The sequence below is a fragment of the Jaculus jaculus genome, chromosome 7, assembly GCF_020740685.1.
Source record: "Jaculus jaculus isolate mJacJac1 chromosome 7, mJacJac1.mat.Y.cur, whole genome shotgun sequence".
NCBI classification, from domain to species: domain Eukaryota; kingdom Metazoa; phylum Chordata; class Mammalia; order Rodentia; family Dipodidae; genus Jaculus; species Jaculus jaculus.
The window spans coordinates 13,283,671-13,310,412 of record NC_059108.1 but is presented as its reverse complement, the minus strand read 5'-3'; the positions used below and the strand labels follow the sequence as shown (position 1 = coordinate 13,310,412).

The 26,742-nt window shown below is 46.9% G+C and overlaps 1 protein-coding gene across 1 annotated transcript in view; it reads right to left on the bottom strand.

The window, feature by feature from the left end:
- Positions 1–24,069, bottom strand: part of B3glct (beta 3-glucosyltransferase) — a 124,196-nt gene extending 100,127 nt beyond the window's left edge. Inside the window, exons 1-2 of the mRNA XM_045155247.1 lie at positions 23,988–24,069; positions 7,758–7,807 (exon numbers count right to left, since the gene is read on the bottom strand). Of these exons, the coding sequence (XP_045011182.1) occupies positions 7,758–7,807; positions 23,988–24,060 (123 nt within the window). The 5' untranslated portion in view covers positions 24,061–24,069. The remainder of the gene's footprint in view (positions 1–7,757; positions 7,808–23,987) is intronic.
- Between the last annotated feature and the right edge of the window lie 2,673 nt (positions 24,070–26,742).

Genomic DNA, 26,742 nt, shown 5'->3' with positions numbered 1-26,742 from the left:
CTCTCTCTCAAATAAATAAATAAACAAAATATTTCCAAAAAGAAAGAAAACGCATGCCTAGAGTTGAGACTAGAATGCAAGGGGGCAAGCAACACTGACCTTACGCACCTCTCTCACGTCAGAAGCTCTGAGATAGGGCTGTGCCCTTTGTAAGTGACCTTAGACCAGTCATTTCTTTAAGCTACAGCTTGTTCCTTCTGTGTAAAATTATATTCTCAGGAAAGTCATTTCTAAAACCCTTGTTAACTCCAAAGCATTTCAAGATACCACAGATAGTCTGAGTGCCGACAGGGCGCACCATGACCAAGGGCTCTCTCTCCTAGTTCCCGCTCTTCTCATCCTAGGGGCTCAGACATAGGCCATTAAGAAAGCTATCAAATGTGGTTTCTTTTTTTCCTGAGAGGCAGTCCTAACAGCCCACACAGAGCCTTGGAGGTCAGCTGATGGTGTCTACCGTGGCTTTAATATGTCCTCCAAAAAGCATGTGCTGAAAATGTCATCCCAACACTACAGTGTTCAGAGGTGGAACCTTTCAGAGGTAGTGGATGCATGTTGCTATTATGGGCGTGGGGTAATTATCAAGAGGGAGTGCTTATTACACTCAGGCTCAGCCTTGTGAGCCCTGCTTTCTGCCAAGGGATGACTCAAGCAAGAGTCCTTCCAGGATGCCCACCTCTCCACCTTGGATTTCTTCACCTCCAGAACTGTAAGAAGTGAATTCCAGTTCTGTATAAATCGTCCAGTCTCAGGGACTCCATGAAAGTAACAAGCATAGACACTAGAACTCATGAATATAGAAGGGTACCTCAATGCCAAAGAGTCCAGGTCACATAAATCTAGACATGTGCACAGAGATACCTAGTTCTGACCCTGATAAATGCCACAGGAGACTTGCAAAAAAAAAAAAAAAATTCTCTGGCATGGTGCAAGGTGTCATGGATAAATCTGCCAACTAGGACAGAGCTTTCTTCCTAATTGCCTTTTCCACTTTCCACAGCCATATGCTATAATTATGACAACTGGGCAGTGCAAATATCCTTCCATTTTCCTACAGGCTGAAATAAGAAATGCATCTGTGAGTCTTCACCAATAAAACAGAACAGCTTAAAAGCCAAAACACGGGCTGGAGAGATGGCTTAGCGGTTAAGGTACTTGCCTTCGAAGCCTAAGAAATCATGTTCAAATCTCCAGGTTCCACGTAGCCAGACACAGTGACACAAGCACGCAATGTTGCACATGCACACAAGGGGGCGCAAGCGTCTGGCATTCGTCTGCAGCAGGCTGAAGGTCCCAACACGCGCATTCTCTCTCTCCCTCTCCTCTCTCTCAAAATAAAAATAATTAAAGTAAAATTAAAAATCCAAAACATGCCCACAAGGAGAAGTACCCTTTAAGAATGCCCACAGGGCGACAAAATAGGCAGGAAAGGGTGGAGACAATGATGAGTTTCATTTTGTGAAATGACCTTTGTCTCAAGAAGAGGAGGGCTGGAGAGATGGCTTAGCGGTTAAGCGCTTGCCTGTGAAGCCTAAGGACCCCGGTTCGAGGCTCAGTTCCCCAGGTCCCACGTTAGCCAGATGCACAAGGGGGCGCACGCGTCTGGAGTTCGTTTGCAGAGGCTGGAAGCCCTGGTGCGCCCATTCTCTCTCTCTCCCTCTATCTGTCTTTCTCTCTGTGTCTGTCACTCTCAAATAAATAAATAAAAAATTAAAAAAAAAAAAAAGAAGAGGAAGGCCACTGAGAAGAGAAGGACCGGTGGTCACGTGAGGATGTGTCAGACAGCAGGATCAATGGACAGTTCACTCCATTCTGAGAGAACAGAAACTTCTGGAAGAACCCACTAGAACACTGGTAAGCTCAGACCATTTCTCAAAGGTGCTGACCAGCATCACGAGGTGGCATGAATAGACGTCCCAATGCCACACCTGCCCAGAAGGGCGCCCACAGCTGTACTGCATGCACTCAGCTCCAGGGCACCACTGGCTCCCACAGGTACCCGCTGCCTGCCCACTGGCTGCAGTGCCTGTCCTTCTAAGGAGGATACACATACAGATCTGGCTGCCAGGCAAGATCCACAGCAAAGCAAAACATGTTTAGACCAAGAAACGGCTCTGGAGATGAATGAACCCAGCACTCCCCTTTTACAAACAAAAATTCTTCATGCCAGAAGAAAAACAAAGAAAGGAATGTCCCAGGGCCCAGCAGTCATTCGCCACAAAGTCAGGACTAAAGCCAGGTCTTCCTGGTCCCTCCCAGGGCACCCGTCTCCTCACACACCCAGCCTCACGTGCAGGTCCTTAGACACACAGCAGCTCAACGAGTCACAGTGACCGACAAGGAGAAAGATGACGACCATCTGGAACTCAGGGGGTTCAGACTGTGACTTCCACAAGCCACAACACCAGCTGGACTTTTCGAGCAGGTATCTTTGTGACACAAAAGAAAACCAACTCCGATTACATATGAGCCCTGTAGCTCAGACTGGCTGACAGAATAGCCAGGAAATGATTAGCTACTGCAAATGACTCAATTTGTAAACTGTAAAAATAAAATACCCAAGGAGCAGTTGAATTGGGTGAATTGAAATGGAACCAAAATGGTCTTGAGTAATTTCCCCTTTGAGAAAGAAAATTAGCCTAAATGACCGCATTGACAGAACATTTAAAACCCAGTCTTTGGCTTCCTAGTGAATAGGCTTAGTTCTTCCTAAGAAGCAAGAAGCGCATGGTTTGCTTTATGATCTCTGCTGCCACATGTGTCTCATACTGACTATCAATATGAATCAAAATGCGCTCACTGCCAAGGCTGTACATCAACTGAACTGCTACTCAGAAGAGAGGTTTGTAATTGATGTATCTAGCCCACGGACAGTTTTTACCAGAATAGGAAAAGTTAAATTCAAACCACCCTTTCACATGGGCTTCACATATATATACATGTGTAGTGTGTGTGTGTGTGTGTGTGTGTGTGTGTGTGTGTCTCCCAAGGTCGTGTCTCACTCTACACCAAGCTGACCTAGAAATCACTCTGTAGTCAGTCTCGGGCTGCCCTTGAGCTCACAGTGATCCTCCTACCTCTGCCTCCTGGGTGCTAGAATTAAAGGTGTGTGCCACCACACCCAGCTGGGTTTCACATTTCTATGCCGCAATAAATAGATTAAACACTTGCAACTCAAGTATGTAATGCTGAGTTCGGAAGTTCTTCACAAAAAGAAGCCAGAGAAGCAGAAGGATCGCTACAAGTTCAAGACCACCCCGAGACTCCATAGTAAATTCCACATCAGTCTGGGCTAGAATGAGACCCTACCTTGAAAAACAAACAAACAAAAGAAACCAGAACATGTTCAAAAGAATCTGATAGGCGTGGAAAGATTGCTTAGTGGTTAGGCACTTGCCTACAAAGCCTAAAGACTCAGGTTCAATTCCCCAGGACCCACATTAGCCAGATGCACAAGGTGGCACATGTTCGTTTGCAGTGGCTGGAGGCCCTGGAGCACCCATTCTCTCTCTCCCTCTCTCATTCTCTTTCTTTCTTTCTCTATCTCCTTTTTCCTCTCCCACCCTCTCAAATAAATAAATAAAATTTTTTTTAAAAAAGAATCTGATAGAAAATCTCTGATGAGGGGCTGGAGAGATGGCTAAGCAGTTAAGATGCTTGCCTGTGAAGCCTAAGGACCCAGGTTCAATTCCCCAGGACCCACATAAGCCAGATGCACAAGGTGGTACATGTGCCTGAAGTTCATTTGTAGTGGCTGGAGGCCCTGGCTCACCCATTCTTCTTGCCTCTTTCTCTCTCCATCTCTTTCAAATAAATAAATAAATGTTTTAAAAGAAAAGAAAATCTCTGATGAGGAACAAGAAGCAAATTGCCATATTCTACCTAGGCACCACCACCTTCTAGATTTGAGGGGGGGGACCTAAAAGCAGTACTACGGATGCAGAACCCTCAACACACTCAGTGGTAAGCCAGCCCTGTATGCCCATTCCGCCCTGTGGTTAAGATAATAAATGCTGCGCCCAGTGTCTAAACAAAGCAAATGCTCAGTAGTCATCAGCTCTGCTCTCCTTATAACCTTCATCACCAACTGCCTCTTAGGAAGCCAACTGCCACCAAGAAGAAGCGTAACTGGCGAGGAGGCCCTCTTGAGAAGCCCACCTGCTCTAGAGTGTATGCTACTGACCATCTGTCACGTCTCTCTCTCTCTCTTTCTCCTATCATGTGCCTAAATCAGTGTTACAACCTTTTCTTAATAAGCTCCAACTCTGCTTCAAAAAGAAAGAGCCTTAGCCAGGCGTGGTGGTGCACACCTTTAATCCCAGCACTCGGGAGGCAGAGGTAGGAAGGAGGATCGCCAAGAGTTCGAGGCTACCCTGAGACTCCATAGTGAATTCCAGGTCAGCCTGGGCTAGAGTGAGGCCCTACCTTGAAAAGCAAACAAACAAACAAACAAAAAGAGCCTTAACTGATGAGAGCAGCAAGGCCTGTGACTGTGATTCGTTTAGGTAGAACATGTGGTTTGTATAACCACTTGAAAGGTTGCATAAGGGGCCAGAGAAATGGCTGAATGGTTAAAGGCACTTGTTTGCAAAACCTGACAGCCTGGGTTCGATTCCCCATTACCCACATAAAGACACACACACAAAGTGGTACATGTGTCAGCAGATGGTTTGCAGTGGCAAAAGGTCTTGTCATGGCCTCTTTCTTTCTTTCTTTCTTTCTTTCTTTCTTTCTTTCTTTCTTTCTGTCGTTCTTTCTTTCTCCTATCTATTTATCTATCTATCTAATTTGCCACCCTTGCAAATAATTTATTTTTTACCATTATTATTATTTTTTTGTTTTGTTTTGTTTTTCGAGGTAAGGTATGACTCTAGACCAGGCTGACCTGGAATTCACTTTGTAGTCTCAGGGTGGCCTCAAACTCATGGTAACCCACCTACCTCTGCCTTCCAAGTGCTGGAATTAAAGGTGTGCACCACCACGCCTGGCTAAGTAAAGTATTTTTTTAAAGGATGCATAATGCAGTTATCAGGTACAGAATTAATTCAGGCATGGTGTGGTTCTCAGTGTAAATGCACACATGAACAGCAGCTCCTGGGACCCCACTTTACAGATGATGAAGGTGAGTCCTGGCAAGGCAAGCCCTCAGCCAGGCAGTGGTAGAGGGATGAACTATGGCACTTTGGCTCTGGTGTCCTTCATTAGCCTTGGGTCATAGCTGTGTAATAGCACAAGGTCCCCTAGGCCAGGTCACTTTGTCAAGTGAAGGCAGGAATCAGCACCTCTAGTCCAGAGTGTACTCCTGAATGGGCAAGTTCCTCTGGGAGCCGTCCTGAGTGAGGGCACAAGACAGTGCCAGGCCCTAGGATCCTGGCAGAGGCTCTGAGCCCAGAGGTCAGGCCGACTGCAGCACAGCAGGCCAGCACTGAAGAAATATGACGAGGAGCAAACTCCAAGGCTGGCCATGAGACTGCACATGGTATGGAGCAGGAACCCAGGCCCAATCAGGAGTAGCTCGAGATGGACAGAAAGCCTCGCACAGAGGGCCCCCAAATAAAACAAGCAGAGGGGTGGGTACGCGAGGCATGGCTTCAGGACCACAATGGCAGAGCAGCTCCTGCTCAATTGTGTCCGTCATGAAAAAACACCAACCGAAAATTTAGCCTTAAGTTCTATTGACGGGGTCTGGACAATCTGAGACCAACTAATTCTCCATTTCCCGGTCTCGGGCACACTGGCTGTACAGGAGTTGTGTCATCACTGCCTCTCCTTGGGGATCAGAGCGGCTGTCTGGGCTATAGGACCTATGGATACATGCAGTTCACGGCACTTTTCAAGTACGTTAGTACCGAAAATGACACCAACATCTAGGGCTCTACTTTACGTGCTTAAAGCAAAGGATACATACAGTCTCTGACTTGAAAAAAAAAGTAGTTAAAACCTATACTTGAAAGCATGTATTATAATTTCTAAATTCACCAACACTTAGGTATACCTTAAGTTCTTTTTTTTTTTTTAATTTTATTTATTTATTTATTTGAGAGCGACAGACACAGAGAGAAAGACAGATAGAGGGAGAGAGAGAGAATGGGCGCGCCAGGGCTTCCAGCCTCTGCAAACGAACTCCAGACGCGTGCGCCCCCTTGTGCATCTGGCTAACGTGGGACCTGGGGAACCGAGCCTCGAACCGGGGTCCTTAGGCTTCACAGGCAAGCGCTTAACCGCTAAGCCATCTCTCCAGCCCATACCTTAAGTTCTTATAAGTAATCCTCACTCTTACCTCATGCACACATCATACTAACGGCACAGTACAGGTGAAAATGCAAGGTACCAAAAAAAATTAATTTTACCTTCACCTTTTAACAACCCTGTAACCTTGGTAAGTCATTTAAGTTCTCTAAGGCTAAACTTCCTGTGCTATAACTGGGAATATCTATTTTGCTTAGCAACAGCAATATCATAAAATTAAAAGGAATCTGTCAAAATGCCTTAAGAAGTATCTTAAAATTATAAGAAAAACAGTATCATTTCCCTTTTGGAGGAATCCCATGACATAGTTAAAACTGATAATACTCTGTTGATAAAAGAAAAAAATTCTATTACATTTTTATACCAACTGTGGAATAAAAAGTAGACACAATGGAGCCTTAATTAACATGACAAAAGCAAGTCATAGATTTGAAATATTGTTCTTTGTCACAGCTGCCGAAATGGTCCCCTGTAAATCCTAAATCGTAAAATAAACACACACACACACACACACACACACACACCAAACATAATATGATATTCCTGAACACAATTAATGATCAAAAGCTTGTAACTCTGAGACTTGGACCTGGCTTCAGATTCTGAATACAGGGGAATCTATCAACTTGGTCACCTTAAGGGTCTCCCACCTGATCACAGGAATGCCCTTCCGCGTGGTTCCACCTTCAGGTGACACAATCAGGTTCTTGACACCCCTGGGACAGAGGATCCCTACACTAAGTAGAAAACTCAAGCCCAGTGTTAGGATGTGGTAAGACTGGAGAAAACAATGGTCCCGCAACAGGACTCCTTAAATTCTACCTCCTTGTCAAAATAACTTTTTCTTTTGTCTTCCATAAATAAGCCAACTTTTTTTAAAGTTATTTTTATTTATTTATTTGAGCGTAACAGACAGAGAGAGAAAGAGGCAGAGAGAGATAGGGCGAGAGAGAATGGGCATGCCAGGGCCTCCAGCCACTGCAAACAAACTCCAGATGTGTGCGCCCCCTTGTGCATCTGGCTAACATGGGTTCTGGGGAATCGAGCCTTAAACCGGGATCCTTAGGCTTCACAGGCAAGCGCTTAACCGCTAAGCCACCTCTCCAGCCCAAATAAGTCAATTTTAACAGATGCCATTTAGTGTCTGCATAGCACCTTCTTCGAGAACCTTAAATGCTTTACAGACATTATTTGTAGTTAATCCCCACAACAGCCATCTTACAAGAGAGGGAGATTGAAGTACAGAGAGGTTAAGTGACTAGAAGGGGAAAAAAATACCATTTTCTTTTAAAATGACTGAAACCTAGTAGATCTACTAAAACGGTACGAGGGGGAGATCTACCCACAAGTTGCTGTTAGGTTTTCAAAATCTATATTTATTGCACACTACAGTAACTCATATAACAAAAAAAAAAAAAAGAAACACATTAACTACTGAAGGATGAGATCATTTATAACAATGTTTTTTAAAATGTCAGAGGGAAGGGGAGAATAATCGCTGGAGATAGTACCTGAGGTGGCTTGCCTTCCTGCTTCACTTCTTCAGAGGCCAAAGCAGAAGCTGGAGGGAAAGACAAACATTTTCACATTAAAATTAGCCGTTTGAGTTCGTTCTGGTATTCAGCAGTGTTGCTTAGAAAGGCTGCGTTAACGAGGCGCAGTCTGCTCATTTCTCAGCAGCTGCACCCACTGTGAACGACTACTGCAGACGGCCTCCGCGACGGACCGTCCAAGTGCGGGGGCGACCAAGGAGGAGAAACGCTGCGTCAAAGCAATTAAGACCTGTGCACTCATACCACTGTACCAATAATTTAAAAGACGCATAAAATGGGCCGGAGAGACGGCTTAGCGGTTAAGCGCTTGCCTGTGAAACCTAATGACCCTGGTTCGAGGCTCGATCCCAGGACCCACGTTAGCCAGATGCACATGGGGGCGCACACGTCTGGAGTTCGTTTGCAGAGGCTGGAGGCCCTGGTGCGCCCATTCTCTCTCTCTCTCTCTCTGCCTCTTTCTCTCTCTGTCACTCTCAAATAAATAAATAAAAATAAACAAAATTTTTTTAAAAGACGCATAAGATACTTCGTGACAAACTTGACTTGGGTTCCATCTTAAGCAAAGGAAAATTTCCAGAAAATTCAGGGGTTGGGGTGCTCTTTCCAAACCTAGCTGGCAACAGAACTAAATTGGGAGTGGGTTTGTTGGGGAAGGGGGGGGAAGTGCAGGGTTAGAAGTCCGGTGCAAGTGATGAGCTGAGCTGAGAGAGTTTGCAGAGCCTTGCCAGAGCTCCAGGAAGGAGATGGCGAGAAATTAAAATCATTCCCCATCCAGAATAATGGACAGTTTTGAGTTAAAGCCCATAAATAGACAAAGGTCTCCTCAGAGGCACATTGAGGCTGGGCGTTAAAATTAATAACACTAAGATCCAGGCATAGTGGCGCACGCCTTTAATCCCAGCACCTAGGAGGTAGAGGTAGGAGGAGTGCTGTGAGTTCGAGGCCACCCTGAGAAATCAAAGTGAATTCCAGGTCAGCCTTGACTAGAGTGAAACCCTACCTGGAAAAACCAAAACAATAATAATAATAATAATAACAACAACAACAACAGTAAAAATATGACAGCAACACTTTGAAAATAGAAAGCAAAACCCTAGGCTGAATAATTAGGAAGGTTAAGGAACACAACAGAATATTTTAAGTGTACAGTGTATTTCTCCTAAAGAACCAGGAGGGAGGCAAGGAGTTCATGTCCTGCTGTAAACATCTCCAGGGGGGAATGGGCACTGCCACAGGGCACACACAAAACTGAAGAGATGCAGAGGACTCCAAGGAAGTGCCCCCTGAGAGACGAGAGACCCCATCCTATAAGCAGGAGACAACCCAGCCATCGAGACCCTTCTGTCTAAGCCTTCCACCGCACCACGGCCCCAGACATCCACTGCCGCAAATTCCCCATTAACATTTGCTCAAAGGACTGAGATCCAAAACACAGTCACACCAAATAGCAAATGACTAACGTGGCTTAATTGCTTCCATGTTCAAAATGGCATTTCAGGGGGCAGGGCAAAACTGACTGAAATGTAAGCCAAAGGGGCCTCCGTGTGTGGGACTCGCAGCCGAGCAGACAGCTTCTGGGGACTCCCTGAGACCCCGTCACTAGAAGAGAAGACTCCCACCCCGCACCCCCCTCACACCCTCATGCTGCTTCACACTTCATCAGAGGACTTAGCACCGGATGAAAAAGGAGGGATGGATATGATTTGTCTATGAGATATATTAGCATATTATAAGCTCCACAAAGGTTAGCAATATCATTTTATTGTTTTACCAACACCCCCCCCCCCGCACTAAAACACAGCCAGCACACAGGAATCCCTCATTAATGCTAAGTCAATTAATGAGTTAATTTACTATGGCACTGGGATCCCATCACTGAAGGACTATCTACTCCAATACAAAGCAGTGCCCGTTCCCAGTTTCTATCCACTATTATTTGATCCACATTCTCACACTTCACACACACACACACACACACACACACACACAGAGAGAGAGAGAGAGAGAGAGAGAGAGAGAGAGAAAGAGAGAGAAAGAGACCCAAAGTATTTACCAAATTCTAAGAAAGGAGAGATTCACAACTAATGCCACCTAAATTCTACTTTTAGGTAGTTAAAATGTTGGTTTTGTTTCCATTTCATTTGCTCCCAGATGCTCTGCACATTTGAAATCCTCAAGGATACACCAAAAACAGAATTAGGGCTGGAGAGATGGCTTAGCAGTTAAGGTGCTTGCTTGCAAAGCCAAAGGACCCAGGTTCAATTCCCCAGGACCCATGTAAGCCAGATACACAAGGTGGCACATGTGTCTGGAGTTTGTCTGCAGTGGCTGGAGGCCCTGGCACATCCACCCTCACCCCTCAAACAAATAAATAAAAATATTTTTAAAGACAAAATTATTCAACAAACAGGAAGGGTCTAGAGCATGTGGTCAGCATGCATAAGGCTGTAGCTTCAACTTCTAATTAAAATAGATGATAGATACATAGATAGATAATAGATAACAGGAAGATAGATAGACAGACAGACAGATGACAATCTATACATAGATACATACATACCTAGATGATAGATAATAGGAAGATAGATAGATGATTGATAGATATGATAGGTAGATACATACATATAAAGATGATAAATAGGAAGATAGACAGACAGATAATAGATACATACGTAGATGATAGATAATAGATGATCGATAGATAATAGATGATAAATAGATACATACATACATTCATAGATGGTAGATAACAGGAAGATAGGCAGACAAATGATGGATACATAGAGAGATGATAGACAGAAAGGTAGTCAGATGATAGATAATAAATAAAAACAAGATCAACTGTATAAGGCCACAACATATTAATATCACTTGGCTCTACAGAAAATGAAACATTCTGAGAAGTTATGAAGTATAAAAACTGTGGTCAAGCTGTAACAGGGGCTCATCTCACACTGTCCCTTGCTCCCCTTCTCTTTGCTTTCCCTCCGCCTAATCCTTTCTGAGGAAGAGAAGGCCTCCCTCAGGACCTGGTCAGCACACTGCACAGAGCTGAGTCCAGAGAAGAGGGCGGAGCTAACAGTGCAGGCCCTCCTGGCTCAGGTCTCGGAGCTCCCCCTTTTCTCTCCCATACAGGCCTGACGCACCCTGAGCTAGGGATCTGAGATTGAGCGGGCTTCGCCTTCTCGGGGGGGTGGGGGGCTGGCTTTGGATAAACCAGTTTCCTTCCACTAGCTTCTGTCTCCAGGGTTTCAGTGGAGCAGTGAGCAGTACGCCCCTCACTTTCCAGGAGCAAAGTCAGCACATGATGCCATCCCAAAATCCATCTTACGGGAGGACACAGCTGAGTGGTAGTGTGTGGGACTCCCATGTGCAGGGGCCCGGGTTCAATACTTAGTACTAACGAGGAAAGAAAATCTCCCTACCCTAAGCAATTCTTATTTCAAACACAGACAATCAAGGGCCTCTGGGCTAGAATTGCCTCTTTTGTCAAGGAAAATAACTTTCCTGATTTAGTGGGTCCAGTAACATCATCTAATAACCAGAGTTGACTTTCACCTGACTTGCTTACAAGGGCAGAGGGCTGTGGCCAGGAGAGCTGCCAACACCAGAGCCCCCAGGAGCCTGAGAACAAGGACCCCTGAGGGAAGGGGCCTATTCTGCCCTGGTTCTGAAGCATGCCAATGCAGTTGGTAGAGGATCTAATATTTGCCAAGGTGACTGTTCAAAGAAGGATTTACAAAGAGGAAGATATGGCCAGTAACTCAAGTGAATCCCACAAATCCTGCTTGCTAAACTCAAGACACCATTCCTTCTTTCAGTCAGGGCTTAACATTAGCTAGACTCTAGCTCTATCCAAAAATATACATATCTAGAGTTTAAAAAAAAAAAATCCTTTTGAAAAAAAAAAAAAGCCTGTCATTCTCTCCATCATCTGCTGTGAAATTAAAAGCTCCTTTTCCCACAATAGATACAAATTATATAATGTTTAAAGCAATGACATAAGTGCATCAATTGCCTCCCATCCCAAGAACAATCATATGGCAAGATAAGGGTTTTTTGAAAAGCACCAGTATGTTTTATCTTTGTATGTCTATGATATAGAGCAAACAAATGAAATCCATCATAAAGGAATAAAATGTATTTTGTAGGCACACAGCATGCTATACCACTAATAAATCTAATTTTAAAGTACGGAATCATTTGCACAATCCCTCCCAACAAAATCTGGATTTCATGCAAATGGAATAAAAGTGAAAATAGATTAAGAGAGTGAGAAAAATTAGCAAAGAAAACTGCCCATCACCTTCAGAAATTCTAACAAGATAATTAACTTTACAGTGCTAATACAAAATAATTTCTCAACAGCTAAAGTATATATCTTAACATTTTTATATTTTTTTCTTAAATTAGTCTGATGCATGAATGCTGTCGTTTTCATAAAGTAGGAGGGGATGGGTCATTGTGCCTGCTTTTGTTTTTCTCTTTAAATTTCAGGATTCTGACGCACGGCAGATTTAGGGTATGCTAATCAAGTGAGCAAGTGGAATATATAAAATATAAAGAAAAGCTGTATAAATCAGAGTGTAAGATTATGAAGTTTGGGAACTGTAAAGTCTAAACTGTCTATATATTACCACCAAGGCTGAATCAGTAGCTTCATGCTTACTTGAAATGTCCAAGATTTTCAATGTTCATGGTTGAGCTCATTTTGATTTCAATATTAAATTTTAACAATAAGAAAGAGAGTGAGGGGGGGCCACAAATTTAATATCATAGCACTGGGTAGGGAATGAGGGAGAAAAAGGCAAGGGGATGAGGAAGAAGAGAAGCCCCCCTCCTCTCTCCAGCCCTTCCTTCCCTCTCAACCAAAGGAGCACCCAGGAATGACCAATGTTTGCAGTTTGGTTCCATGCTAATTTCCAGGTTCAGCAGAGAAAAATATTCTTGAAAATTTGGCCTTAGTGCCTTAATGTGTAGTTGGAGAAATAGTCCAAAGTAAATCATGCTTTTATGTGCCAAACTGCTATTTAAAAGTAATTTTCTCCTTTCTATTTTCAACATGAATTCTGGTGAATGGAGACAGGGAACTACATTTAAAGTGCAAATCAGGGCAGGCCACAGAAATCAGACCTTTTTCATGATAACGTTAAATAATTCAAGCCAACAAATGTGTTAGCACACCTATACAGAAAAATAAATCAAGATTTTACAACTAACTAGGGACTGTGTTTTATGGGCTAACCTAAGGCCTAGAATGAAAGAAAAATCAAGAAATTGACTACATTCTTGCCCCACTAATCAGCTATCTTTTCTGGCTCCTATGAGAGGACAGACTAGGGACAGTAATCATATCTGCTAATCCGTGAGTGGATTTCAATCCTGGTCCCCCGGTGTGTCTTCTCAAAACTCTCCCAGAAACACCTACCACGGAAACCAAAAATCCAAAAGTCAAAAGGACTAAGCAAGATCTCAGGCCACCTCAGGGGGGCGCTGTGAGTGCAAGATGGTGACTTGTTAAGCATTTACAGCCCAGCTTGGTACATATAGAAGAAAAGCTCAGGCAAACTAGGGAGATGGTGCATGCCCATAATCCCAGCACTCAGGAGACTGAGGTAGCAAACCATGAGTTCCAGGCTAGCCTGGCCTACCCTGATTCAAAAACTTACAAAAAAAAAAAAGGGGGGGCTGGAGAGATGGCTCAGTGGTTAAGGCACTTGCTTGCAAGGCCTAATGATGGGTGTTTGACTCCCCATTACCCCATGCAAAGCCACACGCACAAAGTGGCGTACACATCTGGAGCCTGGGTGCAGCAGCTGGAGACGCATCCATTCTCATCGCCCCCCCCACCCCTGCCAGACACACCCTCTGTTTCTCCATGCTTGCAAATAAATAAATAAATAATTTTTTTTTTTTTTTCAAAGTAGGGTCTCACTCTAGTCCAGGCTGACCTGGAATTCACAATGTAGTCTCAGGGTGGCCTCAAATTCACAGTGATCCTCCTACCTCTGCCTCCCTGAGTGCTGGGATTAAAGGCGTGCGCCACCACACCCGGCTTTAAATAAAAAAAATAAAATATAAACAGCTCATGCTACAGTATGAGGTCATGCTGACAACTGGGACAATAACTGTCAGCCTGTCTGTCTGTCAGCACCTAGGTAGCTGTAAGCCCCTCACAAATGCCAGAAGGGAGAGACAGAACCCCTGGCAGACGTTTTCTTCTAAGGCCCTGTGGGAGGAACCCTTCGGACTTTCTTTCTTCCTTGTGACCTACTTACAAAACATTTCCCCCAGCAGCTCTGGCCTCCAGGGCTGGTGCTCCCTGGGGCAGCGCAGGTTTATGCCCAGGCCCCCCAGGGAGGGACGCGCGCTCAAGGCCAGTTTGCTTGTCTCAGGTTACAAGGCGCGAGGGTAATCCAGGGCAGCTCAGTGTACACAGGCAAGGGTCAGCAGCCAAATCCACCCTGGGCAGATGGACACTGGGACCCAGCGCCTGGTACCACCCAGGGGAACCACAGCCAAACCAAAAAATGAGGGTCCTCTCACTCACTGTGCCCTGGAGCCCACAAGGAATCAGGCCACCCACCAAGGAGCAAATGGGCCAAATGGCTTAGCAAGTGTCATGTTTAGGAAAGGCTCCTGGTGGGTGCTGTAAGCATCGGCAGGTATACATGACATGATTTTCTGTTTGTTTGTTTTAAATATTTATTTATTTATTTGAGAGTGACAGACAGAGAGAGAAAGAGGCAGATAGACAGAGAGAGAGAATGGGCACACCAGGGCCTCCAGTCACTGCAAACAAACTCCAGACACGTGTGCCCCCTTGTACATCTGGCTAACGTGGGTCCTGGGTAACTGAGCCTCGAACCAGGGTCCTTAGGCTTCTCAGGCAAGCGCTTAACTGCTAAACCATTTCACCAGCCCTTTTGTTTGTTTGTTTGTTTGTTTTTTGAGGTACGGTCTCACTCTAACCCAGGCTGGTGTGGGATACACTATGTAGTCTCAAGATGGCCTTCAACTCACGGTGATCCTCCTACCATCCCCTTTCTCCTCCCTAGTGCTGGGACTAAAGGCGTGTACCACCATGCCTGGCAACCAACACTCGACTCACATTTTCACATTTTCCCTGGCTCAGCAGGCAAGAGTCCCCATGTCAGGCTGAGGTTGAAGGCCTCGCTCCTGGGAGGAGCCTGCCAGTCAACGGGGAGGGGAGAGAACTGAGGAAGGGGGGTGGGGGACACCTCCTAGGGCAGGAGAGGCAGTGCTTGGAGCTGGCTCCCACAGGCGGCGCATTCCACATGCAAGGCTCCGATCACACTCCCTGGGAGGCTCAGAAACACTCTTCCCAGAATAAGCACGTAAGGTTCAGTGTGTCCAGGGTGTGGACACCAAGGGAGGGTATGCGGTGAGGGAGAGACTGGCAAGGACACTTGGGTGACACCTGAGAGAGGGAAAGACTGGGATTGGGACAACCACAGCTGGTTGGGGGGGGGGTGGCTGGGGTGGGGGCCCAGGTGAGGAGTGACTGGGGTGTGAACACCTGGTAGAAGTGACTGGAGGGAAGAGCCCCGGGAGGCGGGGAGCGGTTGCAGTGGAGACACCTGGATGGAGGGACTGGCTGGGGTGGAGACACCTGGTGGGGACAGTGACCGAGGTGGGAACACTTGGTGGGGAGCTTAGCTTGGGTGGGGACATTGGGTAGCGTCTTGGTGAGCAGAAGTTCACAGAGCTAGAAGCGAGGCTGAATGCAGGGGTACAATGTACAGGTTAACTAGAGGATCTGATTCGTTTCCTTGGGCGTGAAAGCATCGTCAGGTCCTTGAGGAAGAGCGTGTCACGGGGCTGGGCGTCCGAGGCACGGTCCTGCGGAGGGTGCATGGGGCAGCTGTGGGGAGGGCACAGATAAGCCAGCCTGGAGGCACTCATGTCATGCACGGACACGCCTGGGCCTGCACTGGGGTGGACGGTGGCCTGCACCTCAGGCTGTGAGGCTGAAGGAGCAGAAACCTTGAGGTGGAAAGACACGTGGGTGGCTGTGGGTGAGAGAGGAGAAGAGCCCAGGAGGACTGCGGGGCGGATGAAAACACAGGTGAGTTCAGGGGTGGCGTAGGGAGCCCTTGCTGGGCTGGAGAATAGGCAGTGTGGCGAGCAGGCGTGGGGAAAGCTGGCCCCAGGGCCCTGAGGACATTATGTGCACGTGTCTGAGAGGTCTAAACACTGGCGTGTCCGCTGCGCAGAGGGACTGAATCCCTAAGACTGGGACTAGACCACTCAGACAAGACGAGAGGAAACACAAAGAACGAAAAGGCAGAGAGAGAAGCAGTTGCTCAAGGAACATTTAAGGAGTTGTTTCAAAGTTGTTTCTTTGCCATCCAAGGCAAAGGTACAATGGGTGGAGGAGCTCTGAGCCAGCAGCATCACTTGTCTGTGAGAAGCAGCAGACTATAAGGTCAAACTCAGCCTCAACCGGACAGCCTGCGTACCAGAGGGTAAACACATTTACAAAACGGACAACATGCGGGACAGAAATGGGAAAGGGCCATATACACGTGCAAAGAGTATTTACTTCTTTGATTCACATCTCCCACAAAATACTAGGATATGAGAAACACAAAATGCCAGTTCAGAGCCGTGCGGGCATGGTGGTGCACACTTTTATTCCCGGAGCTGGGGAGGTGGAAGTAGGAGGATGGCTGTGAGTTTGAGGCCAGCCGAGGCTACAGAGTGCGTTCCAGGTCAGCCTAGGGTAGACTGACACCCTATCTCAAAAAAATTTTTTTCATAAGTACAAATAATAACTTTGATCACAGACAGTCAGAAAAATCCCTGCTCACACAGGCCACCTGCAGGGCCTACTGATGTGAAACACAGAGCACACTCAAGCACGAGAAATCTGCTCTTCGTACGATTCCTTTCAGTTGCAATCATACATTGAGTGGTAACTGTCAGGTTTATTTGATAAAAATACAACTGATGATTGACTACTGCTGGGTATCTTATCCATTACAAACAGTGGAATTTTTTTTGAGTGGGGGTTGTTTTTCAAGGTAGGGTCTTGCCCTAGCTCAGGCTGATCTGAAAAATCTCTCTGTAACCTCAGGGTGGCCTCGAACTCACAGAGCTCCTCCTACCTCTGCCTCCCAAATGCTGGGATTAAAAGAGTGAGCCACCACACCCGGTTAAGTCCTCTATCAGCACACTCAGTCCACTCAGTCCATGATATACGCATCTGAGACATGCTAAGCCATTAGGAATGTCCTCATGTCCAGCCCAAAAGTCTTTTGAAGTCTTTGCTGTAACAACTCCCGTCAGAAGGATTTGAAAAAAAATCTATCTCTAGAAATGACTTCTCAGTCCTGGGATTTCCAGTTCTTTTCCTAGGTAGACCCAGCACCTGATTGGTGAGTATCAGGCCTCTATTCCATAACTTGGTAATTCATCTGAAAGGGAAGCAACTGAGTCATCACCCGTACCTTTGGTGGATGCAACAGTCTCCATTTATACCTGAACCTAGGATGGTCCAGACTTAGTTCCCATACCTGGCTACAGGTACAGTTCGCCTGAGCACCTTGCTAAAATAAATAAATAAATAAATACACATCCACAGGCCTCATCTCAGATCTGAACCAGAAACCTGAAGTTCAAACCCCAGTATTATGGTTTGGACGTGGTTTGACCTGGGACCCCAACATAGCAGCGTTGGGAAGCCGTGGGGCCCTAGTGTGAGATGACTCAGTACAGTGTGCCAACCTCAAGAAGAGATCGATACCCCTCTCTCAGGAGCGGGCAAGGTCCTAAGGGACTAGATTAAATATCTAAGGAGGGGTCTGCAATTAAACAAAGCAAGTCTTCCCCATGCCTGTGTGCCTTTCTTCCACATGTGACATCACCCACCACGTCCTGACATGGCAGAAGGCCTTCACCAGATGCGGCCATCCAAGCTAGGACTGAGCCACTTTTGGACCTATGAGCTGAGTAAAAACCTCTTTTTTTTTTTTTTAAGGTAGGGTCTCGCTCTATCCCAGGCTGACCTGGAATTCACTATGTAGTCTCAGGCTGATCTCAAACTCACTGCGATCCTCCTACCTCAGCCTTCAGAGTGCTGGGCTTAAAGGCGCATGCCGCCGCACCTGGCCAAAACTTCTTTTCTTTAACCCAGCCTTGGGTTATGTTATGACGGCACGTAAGCAGCCTGGGAGGCTTTCGTAAGACATCAAGATGGCCTTCACGTACCCTGAAGCCTGCTGCACACTGAGGCAGCTACAGAGGAACTCAAGGGAACACGGTGGAGCTATTTCCATAACCGCGCCGTCCATTTAGCTTCCTTCACTCCATTCATCTCATAAACAATGTGCAAGCTTTGGCACAGCCACCCTCAAGGACCTAAAGAAGATAAATTCACCCTGAGGCATAAAAAGCCTTGAGCTTCCTACAGGAAGCAATAATGTAACTCCAATAGATCACCTGTTCAGTTTCCTAACATTCTATTAGGAGTGGAAGTAAGTCATATCCCAGGGGAGAAAATGGCACTGGCATATTTCAGATATATGCAAATCTTACCACAGGAGGCTTAGACTTTTTTTTTTTTTTACTAGACCCACAGCTCCACATTATACACAGAAACTGCTTTCTCCTCTTTCTCTTTATCAAATCTCTAGTATGCACACATTTTTAGTAAAAGCTTAAATGATTTTTTTTTTCAATACTCTCTTCCTTGGGCTGGAGAGATGGCTTAGCAGTTAAGGCACTTACCTGCAAAGCCTAACGGACCAGGCTCAATTCCCCAGCACCCAGGTAAAGCTAGATACACAAAGTGGCACATGCATCTGGGGTTCATTTGCAGTGGCTGGAGGCCTTCTACTGAACCCCTTTCTAACCAGGACTTCTACTTCAAAGTCCCTTTTTCTTGTGTATCTGTGACTCACGGAGTTCAGTGAGAGTTGCTTGCACCAGCATGGGTGGAGGATGATTTATCAAAGCACAAACAACTTACCAGTGGCTATAGCACTGCAGAAAATAAGACCCGAGTGACTAAGGACTCATCTGACATATAACCTGAATGAATGTCTCATGCACCCCAAACTCAAGTTGTCCAGAACTCATCAGTCTCACCTCTCCCCCCCAAAAAAATTAAAATCAGGTTATTTAAACCCCCAGAATTGTGTATCTCAGATTTATTATACTTCATAAATTTCATTACATACACATTTTAAAAAATATTTCTTATTTATTTACAAGCAAAGAGAGAATATGTGCATCAGGGCCTCCAACCACCACAAACAGACGCCAGATGCATGCGCCACTTTGTGTTCTCTGGCTTTACGTGGGTATTTGGGGAGCCAAACTCGGGTCGTCAGGGTTTGCAGGCAAGAAGCTCAACCGCTGAGGCATCTCTACAGCCCTTGAGTCATACATATTTAACCACAATTTGAAAAGGAAAATCTTTGAGACACGGCGCTCCTCCATGAAAGCCTACATCAGTAAACTGTATCCTCCAGTCAGCTCAGCTCCTACCACAGGTAAGTGACTCAAGAGCTGGGGTGCAGCTCAGTGGCAGAGCACTTGCCTAGTCTGTATAAAGCCCAAGGTTGGATCAACAGGTTTAGGGAGGGAGGGAAGGAGGAAAGTCAATGACTCATTCTGTCTCAGCTCACTGACCCAAGCAATCGCTCTTCTTAAAGCTTGTATTTTTTAAAATTAATTTTGCTTAGGTAAGCATTCACAGTAATATGTTTTGTTAAGGGACAAGTAGAGTGAGCTTCATAAGATGGAAGTCACGTATTGGCACATGACAACCTTTCAACACGGTCTTCTGCAAATCTGTCATCTGTTCCGTGTGGCCCTGCCTCACCTGGTCCCCACACAGCTCAATAGCTGTTCTCTCAAACTCTCCAGCCCACTGTCCTTTCTCCACCTGATTCCTTCAGCCCCAAAGCCCGCTGTCCCTACGCTGGCCCGCTCACTTCTCCCCTCCAATTAACTAGCTCCAGCTTCCCTTTCCCAGCTGAGTTACAACCACTTGTTTCCTCCAGGAAGCCATCAGTGAGCCCATTTTCTAAGCTGCTCAAACCTCTGCACTACTGACAAGAAAGAACCCAATAATCAATCGTTTGATGGCACAGCAGAGCTGCCCTGTGCCTTTCAGGTCACTCAGCAGCATCCCCTGCCACACACCGTGACCTAGTGACAACCAAAACCCCTCCAGATATGGACCAGCGTCCCCTGGGGTGCACGATCAATTCTGTTTGAGAACCACTGCCCCAGACCAGATAAAGCTGTGCATCTCGCCACAACATGTTCTGGAAGCATCCTCAGCTAGCAGAGCCTGCAGTCGGTCTCTGGGGTAGCTGCTAAACATTCTCTTCCCTCCTCTACTGCCATGTCCACGCGGGCTGAGGCAGACTAACCCGGTCTAATTCCTGCAACAGCCCATCGCAGGTTCTCAGCAATGACGATCTGAATAATGAAAGACACTTTGAGTCATTTTCCTTTTAGTACAACTTTGCAATTGACCCTGACTGGCAGCTCAAATGAGCCCCTAAGCTTGAATGTGGTTTTCTCCAAGAGTGGCTTAGAGAATAAAACTTTGAAGTCATGGTACTACAAGCACACTCTCCATCAGTTAAGTACGGTAACCCTCTGGCACTCACTGTAACTTTTCCTTTGTCACAGGGAACACAGGGTAACCTATGGGGACTTCTGGATATTGTTATTAAGCAAGAATCCACACAGTGCCAAAGATGGCACTCAGCGCCAACTTGAACATTCCCCATCAACTGTACCTTTGGCCCAGATATTGTCCGTGCCCACTTGCCTTTTATAATATGCCCTTTAAGAAGCAAAAGCCTCAGTCCTTAGGGACCCAAAGGAGAAAGAGCCAGACTTGTTCTAGGTATGAGGCCAGGGTGGTTTCTCAGAAGTTAAAGAAAAAGAAGAATATCTTCTCCCCACCCCTGCGTATGACTATGGGCTACAGGCAAACACCCTATGGTCAAGTTCATGCCCAAGGGGAATATACCAACTTGGGTCCTGGATAACAAAGAATCTATCCAGAAGATTAAAATCAGTGCCAGTGATACAGTTGTACTGTTGAAGAAATACAGGGAGAAATTTAAAAAAGAAATCAAAAAACACAAAACAACCTGGAATTAGATCTGACTTTTGCTGTCTTAAAATTTCTGACTCACTGTAATGAAAAGAATCTGAGCAAGAATTGGCTCAGAACAAAAAAAGAAGAAGAAAAAAAAAACCCTAATTTGGCAGGTGCTAAGAAATACAAGCTTGGCTCATACAGAGAGAAGACAGGGACGAGAAGGATCAAAGCTAATACCTATTATTTTACCACTGGTTCAGATCATCTTTTGCAGCAGTGTCTATGAAGATTAGGTTTGGCTGCACAGAATCTGCAATGCACGGCTGGAAATGGGTGTTAGATGGGGCCAGCGTGGCTCCCAGACTGCTTCTGACCTTCTATTATCTTTACAACTGGCTTCCATCTCCAAGGTCACCTCATGGCCACAACATGGCCTCCACAGCTCCAACCATCAGATCCACAGAACAGGCAATGAGGAGGGTGAAGCAAGGCCAAAAGATCTACATTCCCGCCGCACCAGCCGCGTTAAGTGAGCCTTCTCAACAATCTTTACACATCTCTCACTGGTCAACCCCACGTGGCAAGAGCCACTGAGAGATGTTTCCTATTTGTCACCATCACCACTGTCCCTCCTCCCTTTCTCTCAGTCCTGCTATAACCCAAGAAAGTCCCGTTGGTCAGGAAAAGAAGGGACAAAGGTCTGTGGGTAGACAGTTAGCAGTCTCTGCTACAATAAAATAGGCATGTTAAAACTGTACAGACAGGGCTCGAGAGATAGATTCGTGGCTAAGCCTAACAACCCAGGTTCGATTCCCCAGGACCCATGTAAACAGATGCACAAGGAGGTGCATACATGTGGAGTTCGAGTGCAGTGGCTAGAGGCCCTGGCGTGCCCATTCTCTATATCTGCCTCTTTCTCTCTCAAATAAATAAATATTAAAAGTTTAAAAAAAAAAACTATGTGCTGCAAAATGTCCAGGCTTCTACACAGTCTGGGCCTCTGATTTTATGAGAAGACTAAAATTCAGAACTAATACGTGGTAACCAAGAGGCTTGCCATCTAATTCCAGAGCCTAAGTTGCAGTGAATTCTGTCTGTACACATGGGTTTAATAGAATCAATGTTCTATACTCCCTCCCCACCAAAAAAACTTAGATATTCACACCAATTTGTAAAGAAACCACCCACTGTCAGACCACTCCTACAAGGGGATATATAAAGTACTAAAACTATCAGGATTGTCAACTCACCTCAGAGCTCAGGTCCCATTTTCTCTTTCCACCAAAGTCTCAGAAGGTTACAAATAGGGGCCCCCTGCCCTTACATCAAAGTAGAGAACAGTAAGCCTCACTAGTGATTTACACTAGACCTCAGTAGCCATGAAAGCCCAAATGTCTCACAGGGACCTTTTAATGGGTTTTGTGTCTTATTTACTGTGCTTATCTGACAACTTCACGAGGCTAAGAGACATCTCTAAAAATGTGTTGACATTTTAGTTCATTCTGAATGTCCTTCAGTGTATTATCAAATTTGAGCAGTGCATTCCCTAAGGCTATTAAAAAGTAGACAGAAATACAAATGTGCATTTCAGCCTAGGTACCGGGTACACAAACATGTCCCCATTAATAAATGCAGTGCTATAAATAGAATGCCGGTTTCAGCCACCACCCACCCAGCTGGTTAGTCAGGAGACTTCCAGCCAACAAACCAAAGCCCAGCAGTCAAACCACTTCCCAAACCTCCTACCTCTCCTGGACTTGGGGCTACCACTCAGCAATGCTTTCTTCCCTGCAAAGATCGCTGGCCTAATTCAATTGCTCGCCATGATCAATTGCAGCCTTCAGGGTCCAAGGTGCCCTAACGTTTTAAATTACATTGTTGCCAAATTAATCGTGCGTGTGAACAATTAATTATTAACTAATCTCACTTGATTTTCTTACTAAGTGAGCCCCTAAAGAAATGTCAGAAGTACACCAAAGCAGGGAAGAAAAAAAAGAAAAAAGCCTCTATTTGGAAAGGTTAAGTCCAAATAGAAACGAGCTGTCAAGGTTCACATTGGCTAGCAAAAGCAGCATGCAAAAAAATGCTACGTCTTTACCCAAACGGCATCATTCTGCCATTTCCAAAAGAAAAAGAAAGAAAAAAAAAAAAAACTCTGAAATTACCGTCTTTTTCACAGGTTGGAGACGCAAGGAAGTCTGGGTTGGAGAACTGTAGTGTAATACTCTGAAAGGGAGTGAATTTTTTTTTTCTTTTTCCTCAAGCCTTTCAAACTTGAGCAAATATCAGAGAAGTCATTTGCCATGGTGGTGGGGTTTTTTTTAAAAGAACTTTTATTCCGCCGTGTTAGGAGAAAGGTGGGAAATGTCCTCCCTCACGAGAAGGAAGGCTTTGGTTAAAGGAAGGCGGCGCCTTGACAGCGGGAGCCCCCCGTGAGCGTGGATATCTGCGATGTTCCCAGGGAAGAAGCGGGACTTGTCCCCGCACGTCGCGCGCTCGCCCGGGGACCACCCAGCATCCCAGCCTCAGCAGCATCCCAGCATCATCTGCATCCCAGCAGCAGCAGCGTCCCGGCATCCCAGCATCCCAGCAGCAGCAGCAGCAGCAGCATCCCTGCCCCACAGCCCTCGGTCCCCGCCCCGCCCCGCCCCACCGCGGCAGGACCGGCCAAGGGGGCTACTGCCAGCGGGTCGCCCGTCCTTGGGACCCCGGGCACGTCCCTCCCGAGGCCGGAAGGGCGGGCGGGAAGCAGGGGGCGGGCCCGCGGCGCGGCGCGGCGCGGCGTCTCTCAAAGTTTCTCGCAGTTGCACAGTTGCTCCGCTTCCTGTGGGGGTGGACGCCCCGCCTCGCCGGGCTGCCCGGCCGGCCCAAGGAGGACCCGAGGCGGGAGGCGGGAGGCGGGAGGCGCGGCCGGGCCGGGCAGCCGAGGACCCCGCGGGCGGGCGCGCCCCGTCCCACCTGAGCGCCGTGAGGGGGCGCTGCGGCTCGGCGGGGCCCGGGACCGTGCGCGCGCGGGGAGCCGAAGGGACCCGCCCGGCCCCCCGCTCGCCCACCCGCTCCCCACGCCTCGTCCCGGGCCCGTCCGCCGCACTTACCCGCCGAGCAGGTGAGGAGAAGCAGGAGCAGCGCCCCGAGGCGGCCGCGCGGGCGGCGGGCGGCCGAGCGCATCCCGGGCGGCGGAGGCTGCGCGCCCTCTCCGGGCGGCCGCGGGCAGCGGAGACGCGCGGGAGCCGAGCTGCGCGGCTGCCGCTCCGCCGCCGGCGCCTCCGCCGCGCTGACCCTTCTCCGCCGGCTCCCCTCCTCCCGCCCGCCCGCCCGCCCGCCCGCCCGCCCGCCCTCACTCACTCCCTTCCCGGCGCGGGCCGCGCCCTCTGGCGGCCGGGAGCGGGAGCGCCCCGCTGCGCGCTTCCAGCGCCCGGAGACCAGACCCCGCGGTGCCCGACGGGCTGCTGCTGCTGCTGCTGCGGGCGCCAGTGACCCCCCATCCCCGCCGCCCGCCCAGCCTGTGCCCTCCTCCCTGGCGACTTCCTCCCTCCGCTGCCCCTGGCTGCCAACCCCCATCCTCCCTTTTTCTTCTTCTCCAAGCAGTCCCCTGACCGAAACCGTATCACCCTTTTACTGGGGGACACCCCCCCAACAATTGATGACTTGTTCCCCTTACTATGAAGTAAAGGACAGGGCATAATTTATCTTCTCTACTAATGGACTAGCTGATATATTTTTAAAAAGGAAGCAAAATCGATAATGCAACCCTTAATATTGTTGGCACCAATATTCTTCTCTGATGAACGTGTTTTTAATCAGCTCAGCGTATTTACTTTAGTATCCTCTTTTTAAATGGAATTTGGCCAATCACTTGGGCCTGGGATTTTGCTTTTAATAGATGTTTGTGTAAATGAAATCTCTGAATGTGATTTTCAGTGTTCACCATAATGAGAGGAAAGGTAAAATATTTAGTTCAAAATATTTGATGGGGGCTGGGGAAATGGCTTAGTGGTTAAGGTGCTTGCCTGCAAAGCGAAAGGACCCACGTAAGCCAGTCACAAGGTGGCACATGCGTCTGGAGTTCATTGCAATGGTTAGAGGCCCTGGCACACACCCATATCCATTCATTCATTCTCTCTCTCTCTCTCTCTCTCTCTCAAATAAATATTTTTAAAAAGATAACACTTATGGAAATTAACTTTGGAATATAGGGTAGTGGCATGATGTTGAAGCCCTTATAGGCATAGTTCCTCTTAGCTCCACAGAACTACTAAGTGGCTCCCACCCACCCAGGAAGAGTGGAAGCACCAAAGGAGAGGGGCTGACCCAGTGGACTGAAGGGAGCTCGATTTCAGGTGAATAACCAGGGACCCCCATTGCTTCTGCACTCCTGGGACTTCCTTCCAGCCAAGACTCACTTGTGTGTCCAAGGGAATGATCAGGACCAATGATCTGGAGGCCGTGGCCAAGGTTTCACTCATACCTTTATCATATTTTAGGACTGCTTACAATGTGCCTGCAGCTCAGCCACCTGTTGATGCTGATCTTTTTCTCTGTGGCCTTAGAATATCCACCGTGTTGAACTTCTAATGAGGACCCAAGCCAGGCTTTTCAACTTCACCATGACCGGCCCCTTAGACCCCTCTTGGGAAAATTCCAAGACTTACCTAGTTGGGAGTTCTGGATTGTTTCCGATTTCCAGAGTTGCCCAGCTTCCCAAGAAAATATCCCTTGTGTATGTTAGGTAGTACACATGGAAAAGCCAGACATGTTCAAGTCAAGAGAGAAGTTGAGTACATAAAACAAACTCAGCTGAGGACTCCACATTAGGTAGCAAGCAAATCTAGCAGCCTGTGCGTGTTTTCATCCAAATTCACATAGTACAGTGTCACTTGTGTTCCAGAGGGAGGATGGGAAACTGGGCCCTACAGCCAGCAGAGCCCTCTCCTGAAGTGATAAACTTACCCTGGCCTCCTCTCCATGCAGACATTGATAAATGGGACACTGCACAGCTCCATAGCTCACGTGTGATAACGGATTGCCTTTCAGTTACTCTGGTCATATGATAAATGGACTTGCTGGGAGTTCTGTCTCCCTATTGTGAGTAGAAAGACTTACAGAACAAACATGTCCACGGGGACGCTGACCGTCTCTCCGCGAGACACGGCTTCCCTGGCACCCCAGGCGTGACGGGACAACATTCGGTGGGACAAAATAAATCTCTCTCAGAAACTCCGAGGTACCAAAAAAAAAAAAAAAAGAAAAGAAAGAAAGCTATAGCTCTATCTTGGATTATTTCACCTTAATCCAAGCTGTTACCCTCACGTTAGCTTTTGGGAATATGCCACTTCCCTTGGGAGAAGACAGAGGGAAAAGCATGAGCTGTCTCCCCAGGGGATCCTACAGAAACGTGATTAAAACAGGCTGGTGACTTGAAATAATTATAATTTTAGATGATTGTTATAAATGCATGAGGAGAATATAAACACGTATTAATAAAATCATTAACGTCCCTTTGTGGGTCGGGCTTTAATGAGGGTGCCAGAGAACTGAACACAGTCCATCAGGCTTATAAGCAAGCACTTTTAACCACTGAGCCATCTCCCTCACCCTGTATAGATGGTTTCTGGTCTTGCAAAAACAGTAGGCCCAAAAGGCAGGATTGCCTTCATTTATTCAACTGATACTCTTGGCTGATGAGCCCTTTGGAAGTCTATGACAGATATCTGGCTCTGAGCCCAAAAATTCCCAGTCCACTTGGGAGAGAAAATCTTCATAACTGATATTCCTCCTGAGCCATAGATGCTACAACATGCGTAGATGGAAGGAACACTGGAAAGTATGGAGAAAAATATGGAACCAAGT